Source organism: Rutilus rutilus (genome assembly GCF_951802725.1).
Source record: "Rutilus rutilus genome assembly, chromosome: 10".
In the NCBI taxonomy this organism is placed as follows: Eukaryota; Metazoa; Chordata; class Actinopteri; order Cypriniformes; family Leuciscidae; genus Rutilus; species Rutilus rutilus.
Window position 1 is genome coordinate 14,724,754 of NC_140215.1, and position 22,461 is coordinate 14,747,214.

Sequence of the window (22,461 nt, forward strand, 5' to 3'; positions counted from 1 at the left end):
ATTTTTGGGTGAGCTATCCCTTTAAATGGTAGCTTTTCAAATCATGATGTAAATATTAAGATATTAATTATGCTAATTAAGTTATTTAGCCAGTAAATTAAATCTGTCAGTCTATTTTTTTTAATCGCGTAATTATCACTTACCTTCTTAGTCTCTCTCTAAAGGCATATCATGAGCATCTTATTGCAGTGTATTCAGTATGCATCGAGTGTCTGGAGGCGTCAGCCATTTTCATATGGTATTTTCATACCATATTTCAGCAAGGCAGAATAATCTCACTTAACATAAGAACGGTCCTTCTCTCTGGTGTGCTGCATTGCCCCCTGCTGTGGTTTTGTTGTTTCTAGTTTTGTTAAATAATTAATTCTTCCTCACAATTCCTTCCATAATCTATAGCTCACCATAACCAGGAGTAACAGTGCCAGAGCCTTATCCACCCTGCCATGACAATGAAAATATGGACTTTGTGTGAACAAACATCTGTGGCATAAAGTATTAAAAAACAATTACTAACGTTTTCATTGCAAAAACATCTTAATTTTTGAGATTTCTATTGTGGCTCCTGGTTTTTCAAGGTTCTTTTGTGGCCCACCAGATCAGGGCATGAAGAGCTCAGTAATTTAATTCTCTTACCATCCACCTCCCAGCCCAACCTCCGGACCACAGCTTCTCTCAATCTCTTGTTTTCTTTTCAAGCCTGTATTTGCCTTCTCCCTCTCTCCCTCTTTCTCTATCTCTATCTGGGCTGAGCTGCCTCCCCGTGGTGAGGGTTGAATCCAGGGGCCACCTGCAGCAGCCGCCGCTAGCGCAGCCAGACGCCGTCGGCCCCCTTTGATATCTGTGCGGCAGCCACCCCAGCCACATTTACGCCCGCGCACCAGCCGCAAAAACCACCAGCTAATGTGGGATATCAAACAACAGTCGCCTTCTCTTTCTCGCCCGTTTTTTGTCTGTCTCTCTCTCTCCCTCAGCCTTCATTCTCTCTTTTTCCCTCTCGTTTTCCGGGGGTTTGAATTTGGAGTATGTTTAAGCCGCCACACCAGCCGGGCTCAGGCCCTTTCAGAGGCACAGCTTGGGCTCCCCGTCTGGCCCATGGCCTCTGTGGCCGCCTCTATATTACACTGGCTTTTGTTAGCGGCGGCCCAGCCAAACAGGACCAGCCATAGGCCGCCATTTTCACCACCACCTGAGAGGAGATGAGAAACGGGGGAAACACACACTCGCACACAATGAAAAGAGCCGCATTTTTCAAGTGAGCTCCTCAGGGAAGCCAAAGCGAAGATGAAAAGAGAGTAAGGAGGGACGGAGAATAAAACGGAAGAAAAAAAATACTTTCATAAATACAAGTCTGACCAATTGTCGACATCAGTGCGCAAAATTAAAAAGAAATTCCGACTATTGCAACATGTTACCCCAGTGAGTGACAGACTAAGGCTATCCCCCCCCCCCCCCCGTGTATATGTTAAGCACCAGTAATTGGCTGAATTGAGAGGATTGGAAATATGGTTCGGTCACGTCTGACAACGTTTATACTTTTCAGACCAAGGAAGCCATGTTCACGGAGGGATACTAGCAGGCACCCCAAGAAGACTGGGCTAATTAAATGAATTGACTAAAAGGATGCAATGAATATCCCTGCACAGCATCAGGTTAAAGCCCACAAAATTGAAGTCTAATATAAAGAGTTTCATATCAATTTACTTGAACAGTAGAATGTATAATATCAACTGTCTCTGTGGTTAATTTCTGTTTGTGATGTATATGTGCGCACTGTTCTCCAACCATACCATACAACCAACCTGATGCTAATAAAAGATATTTTCTAATATGTTCTTGAATACAAACTGCAACAATAGCACAGCTTTCACTTTGACGTGCTATTCATTTCAATGACAACTGGGGGGAAAATCACTATCAGGACAATTGACAAACGTGTGGGCAAGCCCCTCGGTCTTTTACACGTAAACAAAAACATACACATGCTAAAAAATAAACAACTAACAAGTGATGTGTGTGCAAACACCTACTTACAAAGACGCTAACACACCACAGCAAATGCACACGCACACCTGAGGAACATGTGGTGATAAACTTAAGCTAATTAAGTGACAGACAATTGCACACAGGGGAGACATTCCTAGGAATCACTATCAACAACTGGATCAACATGGCAGGGAAGAGAAGGTGTTTATTAGCCAGTTGTTCGTACTTTGCTTCGCACTAAAGTGTCAAAATGACTCATTGTTTCTGCGATCTCGGGTGTCATGAGGAACATTTATATTAGATCCAAGGACAGTTTAGGTGGAACTGCTGGGCTAAGAAGAATAAAAATTAATTTAAAGACATAGTTCACCCAAAAATAAAAAAATCTATCATTTACTCGCTCTCGTGTCATTCCTCACCTGTATCACTTTCTTTTTTTAGTGAAACACGAAAGAAGATATTTTGAAGAATGACAAAAAAACACTAAGACATTTGTCAAAATATCATTGTTTGTGTTCAAACAGGTTTAGAATGATGGCTAATCTAGAACTAGCTGACAGTGGGACTTTCTTGTAATTTTATATTATTAATATACATTTTATCATTTATTTCCTGTCTGTTAGGAAGACTGTTTTTTTCTAGGAAATGCTGCTGTTACTGTTGAGATCAGTCAAACACTTTAAGAAAATCTGTGGCCCTGTGAGTATTTAAGTCGTAGATTGAACAATCATGCTGAAAGTGAGATTTTGTAAAGGTAACTGGGGGGAAAACAGAGAGAGACATTACACAAGGGCTGTCTGATGCAAGAAAGTAGATGATAATTCTGTCAAAGCGGATAGAGTGAAATTAAACTGACATCGTCAAACGTTATCGCCAGAGATTTGAGGAGATATCAAGATAACAAATGCCTGTCAAATCTGTTAAGAGCTGAAAACGTCTGATGAAAGCGCACACCTTTGCGGCTAAAACATCTATCACAAACAATAAATGTTAATTCTACTGCTATCTACCAGATAGATCCCAGATAGATGCAGATCCATTGTGCTACACAGGAGGAGTTTGGAACGCTCTGTGGTTATGGCTCTAATGGCTAGTCGTTAGTAATGCTCAATGATTGTCATTAGGAAAACTCGTGGCTGAGCGTGGAAAAGCATATTACAATACACATCAGGCTGGATGAAATACAGAATAAGGCATGAATGTCTCACAAAGGAACTTCATCTTTTAACAATGTTTTATAGATGTAATGATAAAGTCTTTGATGGATATCTATGGAGGCAGGAGGGCCACTGTCCTGCAAAGTTTAGCTCCAATTAAACACACCTGAACCAGATAATCAAGGTCTCACTAGGCATTCTAGAAACAAAGCCACTTGAACAAGCCTCCAAGGTTAGCGGAAAAAAAAGCGTAACGCCTACTAATGCTACGGTATGCAGGGAAGGAGAAAGAGACCAGAGAAAATTATTTTTAATGGATGTCAATGGAGGAGAGGCTTCACTACGCTGAATAAACTGCTTTTGTGGGAAACCGGCTTTTCATTTAATAACTCGAACAGCCCATCGGCTTATCTTCAACGTGTTTGCTCTTAAACATTAGTTTTGGATTGATATATTTTTTGAGTGTACACCGGAATTTTTTTTCTTGTTTTATAAGAGAAGTTACTGACTATTGCGCAAAAGATATGATTCAGTCTACGCCACATCTCATTCTTTTCTAGGTATCCACGAACAGACAGCTCTGCACAAAATTCAATGACGTCAAGGCTGTAATGGGATTGGTTATCGAGGCACACGTGATCCAATGGTAGAGCCACGAACCCTTGTATCTCCCAATAATAAGACCATATCTGCTGAAACTTCCTGGCAGGTGTGTTGAGGCTAAACTATAAACCCTCCAGGACTGACTTTGGACACCCCTGTCAGAGAAGGAACAATAAGAGCCCTCTGAGTGCCGTGTTCCCGTCACTTCACCTTGAACAAGCATGCCATTATGCTGTCTTTTGTTGTAGACTGTCTACAAAAGCTGTGAAAACCCTAAACTGTCCCACTAAAAGCCCATTTCTAAGACATGACCATGGCTAAATGGATTCAGTTGTAAGAAACTGTGTAAAAGGTTGTAGATTACAGCACAGGAAGTGTTTAAGACTGGCACACTTGATATTTAACAATCGTATTTTGGTTATAGAAGTTATCTCTGTAAATTTAGAATATTTGTAGTGAGAGGATTAATGTTTATGTTAATAAGATCCAGTTACATCAACCATTCTTTCATTTGTTCTCAAAACTGAGATGCACCTGTGCGACATTTCCTGTCATTGCTTAACAATATAGTGGCCTACGTAGCTTAACTAAACAAAGTAGGCTAGAACTAAAGAGCGTACAGCAGTTTAGAGCATGTGAGTTTTTCCTTGGGTCTGCAAAGGTTAAACTCAAGTGGCTGGTAACAACTCTATTATGTGGTGAGTCTCTCGTTGGCAAACAGAAGCGTTGCATGTAAAACTGCAGTGGAGGCCTGTCCCTGGAGACCCCTGTGCACAGCAGGTTAACCTGTCAGTGCTTTTTTAAGGCCTGATTGCTAAGCCCCCTGTAGCTTGAGGTAAACTGACAATTTTCCATCAGCAGGGAGGTTGGCTTTATTAGTGATAGGGTGAAAAAAGTAAATTCGAGCGCAAAGGGTATTGTTCCCTCCGATGGAGGATTAACATATGGTTCAATCTATTATCTTGATGCTAAGAAACACATGAGCCTGGCTAATGAAGAGACATTCAGAAAACTGAATGAGTAGATTTTAAAGATCAAAACATGGTAAACATGTTAGCAATTGTTAAGGATTATGAAATCAACTGAATTGCAAAGAAATCATCACTGAATAACTGGCTAACGTAGCTAAGCTTATTGTAACTATGCTTGTATTTACAAAATATTTGAAAGAATGGAAGAACAACACGCATTTTCCAAATGTAATATGGGATCTTAAATATTAGTGTTGCTTTACAGTGAAGATATGGGCCTTCACACTTAATGGGATAGTTTACCCAAAAATGAAAGTTCTGCCATACAAGTATTGTGCAACAAAAATCTGTGACTTCCAGCATAAAGCCTATTAACTCATCCTCATGTCAGAAAACACAAAAGCAGAAGAATTTTCAAGAATGCTGCTTTCTTTGTGCATACAAACATAGACTTTTTTTCTTTTTGTGTGTGTGTGTTTTCTGCAGCTGAAAGAAATTTATGCGGGTTTGGGAATGACATGAGAATAAGTATGACAATTTTTATTTTTGTATAAACTGTCCCTTTAACTCGGTTACTATTTTTGTAAATAGAGAAGTGTTAGTACATTGAATATGATGGATATGCATTGTTGGTGAGGCACCAATTGATAAATAATTCAAACAACTATATATACATACATACATACATACACACACACACACACACACACACACACACACACACACACACACACACACACACACACACACACACACTCATCCATAAGTCATTAAGGTAGATGCTGACCCTAATAAGAAGACGTTGAGACTGGAGAATGGGGGTAGATTCCTGACAGCATGGGAGCCATTTAATCTAGCCCCTGATTAACTCATCGTCTGTCCACTTGTCCTACAGACATGTGCTAACATGTCATAATCGTCATAATTCTCATCAGCCTCCACTTGCTCCCCTGCTTCCTGATTAGAGTCCTTTTCCCAGAAGTCCCCTGGTTAAAGCTTAATAATTCCCCTTAGCCTCACCCCAGTGTAACGTGGGCCCTTCAATTAAATACAGAATATCTAACACACGCAAACTGACTCAGGATGGACCCTACCTCCAGCTATACGCCATACTAAATGGTCTTCGGTTTGCAGCAATTATTCCCCTCTTATCAAACCCCTGGCACAGAGTGTGCTCTCCAAATATGCTTGCTTGTTTTATTTTGTGAAGTGCCACCACAGTGCATTGTGGACAGGGAGGAGGGATTTGTGCTGCACAGAATTCGGCATTAAAAACACAGCTTGTTGCTCGCTGCACCTTCAAATAGCTTTCCTCCCTTTTTTTTTATGTGCTTTTTTTGTACGACAGGACAATATGTCAGGAGTGCCACTCTTTTAACGCAATTCCCTCTCTTCGACATCATTGTGAACAGCTGTCAACAGTGTTTCCCATTTATTTGTCGAGTGCTAGAAGGATGGGGGCCCAGCAGAATCCCCTAGTTCGTCAGCAAGCCCACCGGGGACCGTCTTCACTCAGACTTCCCACATGAGCTATACACGAGGTGGGAAGTAAATGCACTCGTTTCCCTTCCAGCTAGGCGCTGTTTACTTTTCAACACCTCCTTTGAGGGCCGCATCCCAGAGACCAGACAGCCAAGAGACGGGAGGGATGTCACTACACAACACCAATTTGTGGAGTAGTGCGTTTGGCTCTCCATGTTTATGAAGCCATCATCTGCCTCACAAGCACTCATGTGATGATGAGATGTGCCGCCTCAAATAAGAATGCCTCTGTCAGGACGAGCGACCCGACCATGTCCTTCTCACCATAAATATGACTGCCAGGAGTTCGGGGATGTGCAGCTTTCTCATTGTTTTTGCCACTTGTGATTTGTCAAGAAATCAATATACTCATTATCACCGTGGCTGCCTGAGAGTAGTGAAATAATGTATGTCAGGTGCAGAAATGAAGCACAGAGGAGCATGAATGTGGCTGACACATAGAAAAGTGGGAGTGTTAAGATGACACCTGTGTATAAGATCACAAATGACATCACAGATGAGTGTGAGTGTATGAATCAGCCAAACCAGCCTCTACTGATGTTAACTTAAAGGGACAATTCACCCAAAAATGAATAAATCTGTCCAAACATAATATATATCTCCAATGTTGTTTGGACAGATTTATTCATTTTTGGGTATATATATATATATATATATATATATATAGGACCAGGGTTTGAGCCTGGCCTAGGTCATGTCACTTTCTTACTTTTACGTTCCTGTTGTTTTTCACTGTCCTATTAAATAAAAACATTTATGTATATTTATTAAATGAAATGTATGTAATATTTAATTATAAATACCTGTATATGTTAAATATAAAAAATGTTTAGGGCTGTCAAATCAATTGATCGCGATTAATCTCATCTATGCACACATCTATGCACACTTTCTTATGCACACATATATATATATATATATATATATATATATATATATATATTGTTATTGTTGCTGGGACAATTTCTGTTCTGTTTAAAATGTAAATTAGGTGCGTGGATGGTTAGCTTCAGTTCAGGTGTTTATTCTTTTATTCATTTTTAAGTGTTTTATTATTATTTTATTAATGAGTTGACTATTATAAACATAACGTTCTTTCTAGTGAACGGCAACATCATTTATATTCTTTTGAAATAACACGTCCAAATACATTGACTTTGTTTGAGCTGAGGTCACAGGGGAATCATTAGGTTCAGAACTGTCATTACGATATGTATTTGCACACATAAATTTAAATCTGCTCCATTCATTCAAATCACCATCACTTTGGGCATTAGCTTAGGTTAGCGTGTATTGTTGTTCTAGACATTGACATGTCAGGTGCTACCTGACTAGCCGCTGATGAGCTCACTGACCATGATCGTCGAGACTGTCAGGGGACCCTGGACCTCCAGCATGGAAACTTGACGTTCAGAGTCAATCAAATTAGCTCCTTCCAGTCCACTAGCCTGAGCAATGAACAGCCTGTCCAAACCCAATAGCTTGGAGCTGACGACATCGATGGAGCGATCTCGTGCACCTCATGGGGTACGACATACATTGATAAATAGGGAGGACATGAACAATACCATTTGAAGAGTCTTCATAGCATAACAGTCAGTGCAGCATAATGACAATAAGTCAGAGATATGCTTTCTCTCTCAGTACCATGAGCATTGTTTTGAAGAGAAAGTATCAAATTGGACTAATATTTGCATGAGACATAGATGTTTTTGTAGTATTCAGAGAGCTCCACAGGCGCGCGGCCTCCTCGTGTGACGACCAGACAGTGAAAATAAAAAAAGGATCAGCTCTACAACTTACGGCACAGGAATCCATTCCACACAGACTGCTACTGTTTTGATGTTCATCTTCAACTGTTCCTGGTGTTTTAATAACCTGTGGAGGGCCACTTGTAAACGCTTGATGTGGGCAAAGTCAAAAACTTGTAAGATATTAGATATGCACAGGAATATCAAACCAAATCCTCAGAGCACCAGGGTTTTTTGCTTTCACATTGCTTTTAAGATTTAGTCAAAGGTGCTCAATGAGGAAAGAGACAGCTGGGAAGAAGCTTATCTGCGAGACGTAAGGAGGGTATCTGCGCACTCCTTGATTTTTTGAAAAGAGCCATCAACACTCATTTCTGTCAGCTTGTGTGTAAATTCTCCTGAATGGCGTTTGCCTGCTCTAAGTATCGTTATACGCAAGAATAACAGCAGGAGATAGACGTGGGGCATCTCAGATACAGCTTATCGAAAGTACAAGTTTTCTGAAGACTTTGACTGTCTTCATTAACCGATTGAATTAAGTGCTAAAGCAAATAGATTTTGACTTAAAATGCGTATTTTTCCTCCTCTATATTTTAGTTTCTCACATGTTTTTGAGCTTGGCGGTATCGAGGGTTTTTTTTTATTTGTGAAAACCGCCAGTTGAGTCCAATTACCTTTCCCTCTTTAAAACTGATTTTAAAAACAAATGCTGAAATAAACAGGTAACTCCAAACCGTATGCTGGTTTCCATGACAAATACAACATAAAGGTGGAGAACATGATGGGTTCTGTTCCATTAAGTCATTAAGTCCTTATAAAACCAAACTCTGAGAGCATCTTTAGCCCTGCTGCTGCCCTCAGGCAGAGAACCGCTGTGTTTGAAGATCAAAGTCATAGAGGTGTGACTCTAGGTTTATATGTGCAGGGAAATTGAAAATTTCCCTAAACTGGAGGGGTCTGCATAAAAAAAAGTAGGCCACAGCCCAGTAATAGTTTTCAAAAACACAGGAGTTTTGTCATGACAACTCTCTCTCTGAGTGTTGGGCATAGTAATGGATATTACAATGTTGATATGTTTGGTCTTGGCGGAATAGATTTGCTACGCAGTTGTAGTCCAAGTATGGGACTTGCTACTGCCAAACATAAACAACAAGCTGCTGTGAGCAAGTAAGACATGCTGCTGCTGTACAATACAAGAATGGAATCCATACAGGTGGAAATGGGGAAGGTGGAGGGTTTCTGAAAGCTGATGCACTGCTACAACAAATGCTGGCCAAGTATTTGAAGGTTGAGCAGCGAGCTTATTGGCTGCTGATACAGCAGAAACCAATCATCTGTGTGCTATATTGAATGATATGACAGCAAGCAGATTTAGTTAAGGACCTATCAGTCTGCGCCATCTAGAGTTTCATGACAGAACTTTGTATTTGCACCTTTTTAGCAAGGTTTTAAGGGCTGAATAATACAAAGTGCACCTTCTGAACTGAGTTTTAGTGAGGAACTGGCTTACGCCATTAGACCTCTAGAGTGATTTAAATCTGACGTCCATCTGTAGGTGTGTGAAACCGGTTCTTCCAAATCACCTACCACAATCAAAGATCCATTACAGTAAAAAAAGCAAAACAAAAAAAATCTACCCATAAGCGGCATGTTTTATGTTCTTAACCTTCTATACAATAATTACTGAAATTGTTTTACTGAATATTCTGAATGCGAACTTTCAAGAGAGATTTAACCAGCCAGTTTTCAGAATATCATAATAGTAATACTGGAATATCAAAATGATTTAGATCTGATAAAACATTGTGACTCAAAAGAAGTATGCAGTGTTTATGGTGTGCGCTGTAGCATAAATGTACTTGTAATTCACACTCAACTCCACTTGTGTGACTCTCTAACAAAATGACTCCCATGAGTGAAAAAACACTCATTCAAAGTGATTGTATATAAAAGGGAAAGTGTTTAGCAGGGGAGGTTTTCAATGGCTCGGTCATGTTTGTCCTGAATAGGCGGTGCCAGCTTGGGTTTCCTCCAGGAATTAGGCTTTTTGTTTGTGTCTATAGGCCAGAAGTGACAGCTATTCCTGCTTGCTCAAGTAAGCTTATACATTTGTCATGAGAAAGGCTGTGTCTACGTCCACCTCTCATGACATGAAAGTCTCAGTTCTGTAACAGGAAGCTCAACTGTAGACTTCCACATAAACATACTATAATAGAGGGGTGGTCTAAACAGCCAGGGAGACAGAAAAAGGAAGAGAGAAAAGGCCTGAGCTGTGCTTTGAGTAAAATGACATACCGTGTGATCCCAAAGTAATGTCTTAATTCAATTTATTGTGTGGTATCTATTTGTTTTTGGATTCCTCACAAACTCATTTAGAAACATGATAAATTTGCCACATTATATGACAAATCAGAGACTATTCACTGATAATTATTCAAACTGATATTTGATACATTTCCCTGCCTCTCTGTAACATATATTAACATACAGCAATAGGTACACACTGAAATATATAATTTGCCATGCCTCACACCTGTTTCTGTGTCTTATTTATGAGTTCAGATCATGTATTTTGACCATTTTCAATGTATAATAAATTATAAATGGAACATAACTGTTTTTGGTGTGGGTTATAGACATTTACACAGTTTCTTTAGATTTATCGTTACTACTGTCTGGTTCCTAGCAGAACACAGTTCAACATAAGGAGCACAAATCTCTAAGGCACATTTCCCCAAACATCTCATCATTGTTCGTAAAACGTCAGTAAATAGGTGGACCTTGAACCACTCATAAATAGGCTATATAATGTGCAACTGTTTCTTTCTCACGTTGTCAGAGACAAATGTTTTTTTTGTTAAAATAATCGCCTTTAAAACGATACTCCGCCCGTACATGACAGGCATTGAATGAGTGACAGACAAGACGTTAGTCTACTATAACATCTAGTGCTAAATTATTTTAATCGAGGTATGATATAGGCCTACGTATTAAAACACCTGTTTTAATAAATACATATTGTTAACAAATGAGATTTTAGTGAGTGTTTTCTAAACGAGCACCGGCCACTATCTTTTTTTCTTCATCCTTTTTTTTTTTTAATCATCTTTCTCCGTATAACAGGTTGCATAATTGCAGTTATTGCACACCTTAAACCATCTATGATAGGCTATAACCGTGACATATAGTGAACAACTACAGTGTGGATGCAGTAGTGGCCATTGTAATCTATGTTTGAACATTGTATTTCAGAAGACAACATTTATTTATTTGTTATACATTCAGTAATGTCAGGATTTATTCAGCAATATAGCCTATCAGCTTTATGTGTGATTTCAAGTGAAATTTTTGCGTTTTACTCGCTTTTCTTTTGAACCGAGGCGACAAAAATCTCCAACTCTATTACCCGGGGGAAGATGTGCTTTTAAAGTTATTTTTGCTGTTTTATTTATTCACCGGAAAGAAATATTTCATTTAATGTTTGCATATTATAAAGTAACAAAATGTGTCAACAAATGCCTTTTCCCTAATAAAACTATTTATATTGTTTTTTCTCTCTGCTGTTTTACACTCAAATGTGAGTCCATGAAAATGTAACCAAATTAAAATGTTCTCTCTTTTTTGCGTATAGCTACACCTGATCAAGAGCCCTAGAAATATTGTTTATTTGTCTGTAAATTCGTTATGAAAAATTATTCAGTTATATTCAATCATAATTTTAGGTGGTCCAAATTCCATCAATATTTAATTAAAATGAATGGCAAATATAGTCTACTGTTGAATATTTGCTGTAGACCTCAATTAGAAACCTGTGTCGGATTACTGCAGGTCACATAAGGTTACATGGGCTTTCAGTGTTACAGGCCTATGTGTGTGTTTGTTTGTTTGTTTGTTTGTTTGTTTGTTTGTTTGTTTGTTTGTTTGTTTTTGTTTTTGTCTTCATCACTCTTTAACCCAGCGCAAGACGAACATTTAAAATGTAGAAATTGTAGCATTTAATGTGGATATTTGTGTTTGTTAACCATCTAACCAGCACTTTCTCTCACATTCTTTCACAAAATGATTATTCACTTAGCAGATAACTAATTCATATTTACATAAGTTATGTTATTACTTAGGTGGAATACACGGACGTAGCTAGACATATTATTCAGAGTTAAACGTCAATCACAAGGACAATCACTATTTGATTCGATGCAGGCTGGCACTGTTTTTTAACAAAGAGAACGAAAGACTGTGCGATTTGCGTCAATAAAAATAATATTAATATGAATAAAATTCATTTCAAACATAAAACCTGCATTGATCATGTATTTATATTCATTTCATCTGAGATTTACAGACACATGCTATTAACAAAAATACGTCCGACCTGGCTATTCTGTCTCTTTCCTGACTCAAAGAGGAAGCTGACTGTTACATCAACATTATAATGTTTATGAAGCATTATTCTAGTTATTCAATGGAAATCTGTAAGACTGTAACACAAAACACGTTTGGCACATAACCTACGCTTTGTAAAAAAAAATAAAAAAAATAAATAAATTGCAATATGCGTATTTAAAAAATCTAAATATGAATACAGAATTAACAGGCTAATCATTTAGAATTAATTTTACTTCACAAAAACTGATTAGACAGAGGCACAATACGCCGTAATAATATGAGACCAAAATAGTTCTGGTGATCTGTATTGGATTCTTTTTTTTTTATTCTTTTTTTTTTAATTAATAATAAAAAAAAAAAGATAAATGTTGGAAAAACAATCTGCCAGTTCACTGTTATATCATTCTCTCTCTCTCTCTCTCTCTCTCTCTCTCTCTCTCTCTCTCTCTTTCTTTCTCTGTGTGTGTGTGTGTGTGTGTGTGTGTGAGAGAGAGAGAGAGAGAGAGAGAGAGAGAGAGAGAGAGAGAGAGAGAGAGAGAGAGAGAGAGAGAGAGAGAGAGAGAGAGAGAGTGTGTGTGTGTGCGTGTGCGAGAAAGACACTGCGCATATACGTCTGCGCATATTTCTGCAGGTTTGGATGAAATCGGCTGTAAAATGAAGGCAGCCATTGCTCTAAGCATTGAAAGTGAGGTTATTTCCACCGCCTAGGAACAATTACGGCTCTTGGTTAACATTTTGGTATTAATTAGTGCATGATGGAACTTTTTTTTAATGATTATTTTATAATGTATATTTATTTTACAAATATTTTCTAGTGTCCCTGAAATGTAAATGACGATATTTCGGTAGAAAAATACAATATAATGTAATCCAGTGTTTTGTTCGTTGGTGGCCTCTATCCTCCCAGTCTGTTAAATGGTAAGCTCCGCTGTATGAGCTCTATGAGTGGGAGTTGGCAGCACTCACCAGTGTCATAAATCAAAAAGCAAAGAAGAAAAGTCTTTTAAACGTAAATGCATTTATTCAAGCACACAGTAAAACACTGCAGCAAATTATGCTTTGTACTTTATTATTATTATAGCCTACCTAATTATTGTTATTAGGCCTAATAGTTTAATTTGTACATGCATGTATTAGTAGACGCGTTGTTTTGTTTGTTTCGATTGTTGCATTTTGTTAAAATGCCCTATAAAATAATTATTTGAAGTCACTAACCAGTATATCCTATATATATATATATATAATATTTTTTTTATTTTATTTTTAGAAGAAGAAATTCACAAACATTACGTGTCTGTTTTAAAGTGGAATGTGCGGTCTTGAACAGTTTTTTTTATTATTATTATTATTTTCTTTTCTGTGGGCAGGTTTTTCTACACAGATCAATATCAGAGCAGCATGCGCTGAGAAGGAAACGCCATCCAAGCACCGCAGGACGCTGACCTTTCACTCTCCCTACAGGTCACACCATCCTCCCCTAAACAGGTCAACACACCAACACACAACTATGTCAAAGTATGCCTTAACAGAGAATATTTATATCCAGCGGATAACTAACACAAGCCAAGGAGTGGGCGATTCAGTCAACAGCCGACAACACAAGAAAAGATTGTAGCAGGCCATAAGCAGCTGCACATTAATAATCAGTGTTCTGATGATTTCTGAACGGACCAACTGGCTTTTTGGGGGTGGCTCCAAGTTGTATTTCCTGTGAATAAAATATGTAGGATATACATTTTGTTCATCTCAAAACACTCTGTGGCACCGGGTGGTGATTTTACCGTCAACAACAACAGGAAAAGCGTCTAACAGCCTATCCCTTCCCCCAGGCTTTACACATATGAATATTAATCTGATCCTTCACAGTATAAAGTTTTACACATTGCACTGGAGATTTAACACAGATAGTGACACGATGCGATCGCCCACAGACTCAAGAACCTGTAGTCTGTTAATTACGCACGCTGAAGATTGCTTTCATAACACTTTTCGTGCTGTCACTGATATCATCATACACGAAAAATAGCCTGCGACAATATTCCTTGATGTTGCTGCATAATGTCAAATGCCCCTTTTTACTGTTATTTTATTTTATTCCGCTGAGGGGGGGTATTCATCATCTGGGCTTGGAAAGCACACGAAATTAAATAAATGTTTTTATATGTTGTATTGTTTTTAGTTCTAAATGTGAAGCACTTTGGGCAAACCGTTGCTATTAAATGTGCTATATAAATAAATAAAAGTTGAAGTTGAAGAAAAACCGGATTACGATCGAGCGAACAAGTTGAAGGAACTGCCAGTCACCTCTTAATTCTGCAGGATTTTTCTTTTCTTTTCTTTTTTTTTTTTTTTTTTTAAGAGCTTGTCAAGACTGCCAGAGTCAAGTTCAAGTTCACGGCCACTTGATTTCAAACTCTATTTTATCCCAAGTGTGGAAGGAAGGGCGAGTCCAAAATTAAGCAAGTGCGTTTTAAGAAGAAAATGCAGTATGCCTCTCCAATAGCGAAGAAAAGCTTTATATTATTAGTACTGATATTAAAAGTCAGATCACTTTTCCCGTGTATCTATTGTATTCGTATTGCACTCAGTATGCCTGCGCAGTGTTGCGAAAGCGCTATTAAAATGTTTGTCTTCTGAAAGATCTCTGTCAGTTCTAGGGGTTATTGGTGTTTGAAACGCCGTGATGTTTATGGAAAGATAATTCACACTCTGCCCAGCAACACAACAGCTGAATGCGACTTGCTTTCAGACCACTGTCAAAATTCTGGTTTAAAGTCTATTTAGACTACAAAAAGAAGGCCTACAAGTTGTCAAAGTTTACTAATATAATCTGTAGATAAAATGGAAAGAACACGACGCGTTGTAAAGATTGTACACTTGCACCACGTTTTATTATATCTGTATGCAGTAAAATTTTTATCACAATAATGGAGAAAACACTTCTCAAACTTTGAACAAAACACATATAACAAAACAACTGCCCCTGTTCAGCCCATAATTGTACATATTTATAGTAAAGAAACATTCTTTATAAATATTGTTTCATCTGTAGCAAGTAAATACCATAATTTAATTACAAATGGATAAATATGGCAGTCGATAATATTTACAAAAAGAAGGGTGTAGTTACAGATATTTAACGGCACGACATTAATTTGCCCCACAATCTTCCAAATATATTTCACAATTCAAACTTGCAAAGCACAAAACATCACAAGTTAAGCCCAGCAAACTAAGATATACATTCACAAGCAAATATTGTGTCTGTCTTTGTTAAATGTTGACTTTGGCACTCTTTCCAGTTAATAGTTGTTTAGTTTACAATCAGTTTGCCTTAATTGGATCACAATATTCATTATGATAATACAACTTTATGGTAAGGTAATATGTGCACTAAAAAGTCCAGTTAGAGAAATAGCTACCATTGAAGGAACATCTATACACCAAAAAACCGACAAAATCTATTACAACCATTGGGAAAGAGAGCGCGTAGTATGTACAAAAAAAAAGAAAAGAAAAAAAAAGGATTATGTTTAGTGCTTTTTGCGCACGTTTCTTCTGTCGCTGTGGGAATGTTAAATCCTGCTGGACAAGCGCATAATATAGGAGCGTTCGTTTTGTACAAGCTGTATATGGATCTCCTGGTTTTCTGAAATGGTTCCTCCTGGGATGGCACAGTCTTAAACATACCATTCACTGAAATTGGACGATAAACTGCTGTGGTTGTTGGAACTGTGGACCGCTGATGAAGGCGACAGATTGTTGTTGCTTTGGGTCTCAGTGGAGGGGGACACCAGACCAGGGGGTGTTGAGGACTCATAACCAGAACTTGCCGCTGGCGACGAGTCAGATGCAGGTGGGGATGCCTCGTGAACCTAAACACACACACACACACACAAATAAATAATTAACGATTCTCGCAATGAATCACGAATAGCGTGTATTGGTAAAACTTGTTCATGAGTAGCCTATACATTCTGGACAAATAAATAGTTCCTTCGAATATGACAACATATGCATCAAAATGTCATGCCATTTCAAACAATTTGAAGTTGCAATAGCTAATGATCTGTTAGTGTTTTTAATTAAATGTATCATTGTTATTAATACACGAAGTTGGGCTTTAAACAGCTTAGTGACAAATAAATGTATATTTCTCATTCTGTGTTCTAGAGGAATTACCTTCATGTGCTTTCGAAGAGAACTGGGGTGAGTGTAGGACTTGTCACACATTTTGCACAGATACGGTTTGTCTGACGTGTGAACGTGCATGTGCTTCTTTCGGTCACTGCTGTTCGCGAAGCGCCGATCACATCCCTCATACTCACACTGAAATGGTTTCTCCCCTGAGAAGAAAAAACGATAGAAACATTCACACGATTAGTGATTAAGGTTTAATTCAGTTTTTACACACCACAAAATAGCCCTGTTACAACATATAATAAATCTGCAATTCAGGTATAGGTTCAAGAGAATATATAAATGTATTTATTTTATATATATATAACAAATGTACAGATTGTGTAGCATTTTAAATGAATTGAAATGAAATCACTCAAGGGGTTATCATGCACGTAGTTGTAATACAGAGCTGTACGCCTTACAACGACACAGGGGGTCACACTGCCTCATCTAGCCTTTCAAATATGAGCAGTGTAAAAGTAACAAGAAAAATAGATATATCAATTCTAATTCTGCTGATAATTACATTTGCAAGAATTTCCTTTTTTCAGCTATCTGTCCAAACAAAATTAAATTAAAAGAAGGGGGAATCGGTCAGAAATTTCAACGTTCAGCTTTTGTCAGCCCCACACAAAACTTAGCCATTTGCTTAGAAATAATCAAAATGCAATTAACACCTTGACAAATAGATGGCTCAATACCTCAGTGTATTCTAAAGAGGAAATTGCTCAAATGTGCAACCCTGGTAATGGCCTGTCTAACACATAGACTGTCAATGCAATGGAAAGAATAACAATAGGCCCACATATCGCCCATTCCTATTGGAAATATAGCCTATTCTTATTTTTATGTCGTCCTTTTTGTGTTGGAAATGGTCTGCATTCATTTTATAATTCTTATATATGTAGGCCTATACATGCATATGAATATGTGTAGCTCTGCGCTACGTATATAGGCTACACTTTGTAATCGTTGTTTTGAAATATAAAGTGTATTATTGTAAAAATATAAAGTGTATTATTAAATAATATAGTGTATTATTTAAATATAAGTGTATTACTCCGTTATGTGGCGAAAAACCATACAAAATAAACTAGAGTAAATTTCAAAATCCTGACGTAGTCACCCGAGTGCTCGAGCATTGGTCCACGCAAACATTAAACCGGTTGGAGAGATTTACGGCTGCTCTGCGCACGCGACGAGCCCTCAAGTCGCCTTTGACCCGTTTAAAGTTTATGAACCACAAACCCTCGACAGTCTCTTACATAATTCAGCACATTGTTGCAAAACATCGCATTGAGCCTACTCCGTACGGGTTCAAGTATTATCGCTTTCAGCCGCGTTTACTTAAACGAACTGGATATCTGCGCACAAACATCCGTTTTCTTTTAAAGATCTAAATCTGCTTGCGCTCTCAAAGTCTAAAAATACACCATCCTGGCATAATCAGCTTATGTTTGTAAGAACCACTATTTGCGAGACTATTTTGAGGGTTGGTAAAATATACTTTTTTAGCTCCAAAACATATGCAAGACCTAGCCTACAGATGTTAATGTGACAAGCACAAGCTGAAATAAATATCATAATTACCTGTGTGTGTTCTCTTGTGAATCTTCAGGTTTTCTGATCTTGCGAAGACTTTGCCACATCCAGGGAACGGGCAGGGGAAAGGTTTTTCTCCCGTATGCACGCGAATGTGATTGACCAGTTTATATTTGGCTTTAAAGGGCTTGCTTTCCCGGGGACACTCTTCCCAAAAGCAGATGTGATTGCTCTGTTCGGGTCCTCCAACGTGCTCGACCGAGACGTGGGTGACCAGCTCGTGCATGGTGCTGAAAGTTTTATTGCAACTCTTCTTAGGATTACTGAGCTGCTCCGGATCGATCCACTTACAGATGAGCTCTTGCTTAATGCACTGCTGCCTCATGTAGCGAAAGAAGGCACCGGGGTGATGGTGATGCGCTGCCATATTCATCCCCATGTTCATATTCATTGAACCGTACTGGTTGTGCAGCTGGGCGGCTGAGTAAGGGTCGGTCCTCGGGCTGGAGACCTGGTGGTACTGGTCTGATCGCCCGAAAACCTCCCCCGGTAGTCCGAGTCGCATCTGCCCGTTGAGCACGTTTGGGGAGCCGTGGGATCCATGCTGCTCGTGGATGCCAGGGAACAGAATATGGCCTTGGCTGTCTGTGTGAGAGTGATGGAGCGAGCCGGCAGTGGGGCCGAAGAGTGCGTGCTGGCCTCCCGCCGGTGATGATTCCCCGAATCCACGGCTGCGAAAGAGAAAGTCCCGCGTGGAGTTAAACGGCGAGCTCGCGTATGATGTGACATGAGCCGCGTGCGCGCCCAGAGCCGCTGCGGGGTAACCGGGCGCTTGGCTCGTGAATGCAGAACTCTGTCCGGGCGAGAGATCGTGGTTCAGTTTGAAGGCGCCCATGTGCGCCGAGTCGACGAAGCTGTTCTGCGCTAAACTCAAGTCTCTGTCCTGCATCTCACTGGAGGAGTGATGATGCCTGGCAAAGGTGCCCACTCCCAAACCAGGGAACTGATGCCCAGCGTCCAGTAACATGCTTTCGTTGAGTAAAACCAATTCTCTTTCAAGCAGTCTTTGCACGGCGCTTCAACAAAACATATAACAAAATAAAATCGAATGCGCTACGGGAATATTAACTTCCAGTTTTGATAACACGACATGAGGCGATGAAGTTCGATCCGCTCATTGAAAAAAAAAAAGAAGCTTTGCGTATTAAGTTAGGCTATATTTTTCTTGTGGATAACTTGTTACTCAAAATCCCCAATGCAACGAAACGAGAAGATTCCTTTGCGCTTTTCCTTTCAAACTGAGTCGATGTCGTTATTTTCAGAATACACGAAAATACGAGTCATTATCTTACTAAGTCTTCCTTGTTCTTGAAGCATCTCGAATTGGAATGTTTATTTCTTTCGCTTGTCTATGTTTATCTCGGAGGGTCCCTCTTTCTCAGTGGACTGGCACTACCTCCTCTTACGCCCCCTTTAACTGGAGCCCGGTCATTCATTTTACGCGCTCTCATTGGTTGCCGCTCCTCATCAATCCTAGGTGCCCCTCCAATCCAACGCACTCTTTTGGCAACTAATCGCTGATCGCCATCTTCCACCGATAATTACCGCCTACTTTTCGGAGAGCTTTTTCGGCGTATAGGTAGAGAGAAAGCAAAAATACTCGCGTTTAATAAGATCGTTTAATAATTCTAAAATGAATTGCCACGCTGGCTTATAAGTGTAACCCATAATTCTTTGGTGGACATGTAAATCCTTGTGAAACATCAGTATAGTTTGCATACTTCTTTAATGATTTAAAATGTCCGAGGCATTTAGGTTATAGCAAAATCCAGTTAGTTACGTTCGCATACTGTAATGATCCAATAAACAACATTAAATAACATTAAGGTTAGCGTGAATGAAATACAAACTCACAAACCTCGCTCGAGGTGCCTTGACTCAATCTGCACGTGAGTATAACACCACATTTTGTTGATATGAAAAACTAGTTCGCATCCACTTTGTATCAGGACGTGACCATGTCTCCACGAGTGTTGATTGAAACAAACAAACGTGTAGGCTACTCATAAATAAATATAACATTCGCCTATTTAGATATGGAGTGGGCCTGAAAATCAATGTAATGGAAAACTAGGCAGGAGACGTGTCGGCAATATATAGAAGGCTACATTATCGTCATTGCCATCAACATCTTTACATAGAAATACTTGGATTCATACATTGGGTTAAAAAACGCACTTATTCGTTGCTAGCACCAAAACTCTGTTATCTACTCTGAATAACAATGTTCATATTTTATTCCCTTTATAACAGAAACAAAAACTCTATATACGGCTTAAAAACACAGCAAATACAACAACAGTATAAATTTGAGACATAGGCTAGGTATTACTAGGTATTAGGCTACTATCTTTTTTCCTACCACCATAAGCTCATAGCCTATAAACCTAAATGTGCGCACACCGAGTATTCTGAGAATTTTAGCACATCCAAGATCAAAATGGCAATTCATGTATTTTAGCGAGATATGGTTACAATCTCGTGTCAAATAAGCACAATATGATTTACCCTTAAAAAAAAAAATAGTGACGTCATGGACCGAGAGCCTAGTCTTTCCGATTGAATAAATCAGGGAATCTGCATGATTTAAAATCAAGTTCAGTGGTATTTTGTGGTCAGAGAACATGCGTATATGCCAAATTTTTCTAGCCAATGTAGACTACCCTGTACACTCCAGGACAATAACGAAACCGTCCAACTGAAGTTATCCAAGCACATGTGGATGGGGTTACTGCATTACGGATTCCAGGCCAATCTACATAAGACACTCCATGGACCATTTCTGATCTAAGAAAAAGTCCTACATGTAACACCCCAGCGTTTATTTAAATGTTAGCATTAATTTAAAGGAGGTTTACTTACAATTTCATTGAACCTAAGTCCAGAGTCCGTTCCAACGCACAACGCACAACACACTTTGTCTTGTCTTTCCTCTCCTCCGAACGCTTTAAGCTGTAAATAATAGGGCGGAGGATGTATAAAACTTTGGGAATTGTGTGTGCCTCAGCTCAAAGCCATGCTGTTTTAACGTTATGTACCATTCTTCCAAGACTATTTCTACCCTCTCCACAGGAAACACAGGATCTGATCCAAGTTCAAAGTCACGTCTGCCGACCTCTCTAAGAAGTTCTTTATTTCTCCAGAAAACCACAAAAACCTTTCCCCTTTTCAATGGGCAGGGAGAAGAAGAAAGAGAAATTAGACTGAGTGCAGTCGGCCTGGAACACATAGCCGCAGTTTTTGTTCTTCTTTTCTCGTGTAGCAAGGAAGGGAAAAAGTTCGAAAAGGCTAATACCAAACACACACACTCACACACACACACACACACACACACACACACACACACACACACACACACACAGAGTACTGTGGAAACGACTTTGGTTTATTATTAAAAATATACGTCATTTGCCGATCCTGATTTTTTCCTCTTATGTGAAAGCAGAAAATCCCAACTACCTTTAAATTGCCATAGGCTCCCTGAGGATCATAACTCTGTTTACATGAAATATTGCTTTACATTAATGTGTCATGCTCTTAGACAAAGCGACAATTGGCATATTTTTTACTTTGACATTATCAATATGGTGATGCGTTGTTGGTTACTTTTAGTGACCTTGGGTATTTCAAGGGTGTTTGACCTTCGACCCGTGGAGAACACATAAGCTACCCTTTGAACTTATTAAGAAACCCTCTCTGTTCAGAGGTTGTAAGACAAGTGCTGCCCTTCTCTCTCCGTTACGTCGTTTCATAAACAACAGCCAACGAAAATTCAGATTCACCCACAAGCTTTTTTTAAACATTATTTGTGAATTGGCGTCATTAAAAACTTTTATTGGAACTGTTCTCTGCAATTATTACGATTTTATTATTTGATTACTGTCTGTTCGTCTAACACAATTCAGAGGTAAATGTTGGGATGTCGTAAATCTCAATTAGAATGCATAGATTGTAATGCTTCTGTTATATTAACCGGCATACATCGTGGTTCCATTCACCCTAAATTAAGACCCTTGACCAAGCTGACAGGCATGATTATGCAGGAAATTTTCTGTTACTAAAATAATAAAATCTCATAAATAAATTTTTTTTCAACGTTTGATGAATTTGAGTGAGCAGTTTTACACATATCTGACTAAATATTGATATATTTCATATTTATTCAGGATGTTTAAATTATTTTTTAGTATTGTTAGAAAGACATGTGACCTAACAATTGGTAAGTAGAATTGTTATTTTCTATTGTTAAGACAGTTGGTCCTGTTATTCCAGTTTAACCTTTTG

General features: G+C 38.8%; 1 protein-coding gene and 1 long non-coding RNA gene across 5 annotated transcripts in view; both read right to left on the reverse strand.

The window, feature by feature from the left end:
• LOC311298359 overlaps positions 1-21,419 on the reverse strand; it is a 46,421-nt gene extending 25,002 nt beyond the window's left edge. For 3 of the 4 annotated variants that reach the window (XR_014628946.1, XR_014628947.1, XR_014628948.1), the window contains exon 1: positions 21,040-21,419. This is a non-coding gene — a long non-coding RNA (uncharacterized lncRNA). The remainder of the gene's footprint in view (positions 1-21,039) is intronic. The other variant, XR_014628945.1, reaches the window with a different exon arrangement.
• Positions 13,674-21,019, reverse strand: zic2a (zic family member 2 (odd-paired homolog, Drosophila), a). The gene is made up of 3 exons (XM_084421186.1): positions 18,166-21,019; positions 16,576-16,739; positions 13,674-16,268 (listed from the first exon to the last, which is right to left on the reverse strand). Exons 1-3 carry the CDS (start codon positions 19,142-19,144, stop codon positions 16,074-16,076), a joined length of 1,338 nt encoding a protein of 445 aa, XP_084277312.1. The 5' UTR covers positions 19,145-21,019; the 3' UTR covers positions 13,674-16,073.
• Positions 21,420-22,461: the final 1,042 nt, after the last annotated feature.

Bases quoted from the DNA above. Each gene is read 5' to 3' on its own strand.
- zic2a (XM_084421186.1), bottom strand. From the start codon at position 19,144: ATGTTACTGGACGCTGGGCATCAGTTCCCTGGTTTGGGAGTGGGCACC. The intron at 16,740-18,165 runs GTAATTATGATA...TTTTCTTCTCAG, and splicing joins TCACAAGAGAACACACACAG to GGGAGAAACCATTTCAGTGT. The intron at 16,269-16,575 runs GTAATTCCTCTA...GTGTGTGTTTAG, and splicing joins CTCTTCGAAAGCACATGAAG to GTTCACGAGGCATCCCCACC.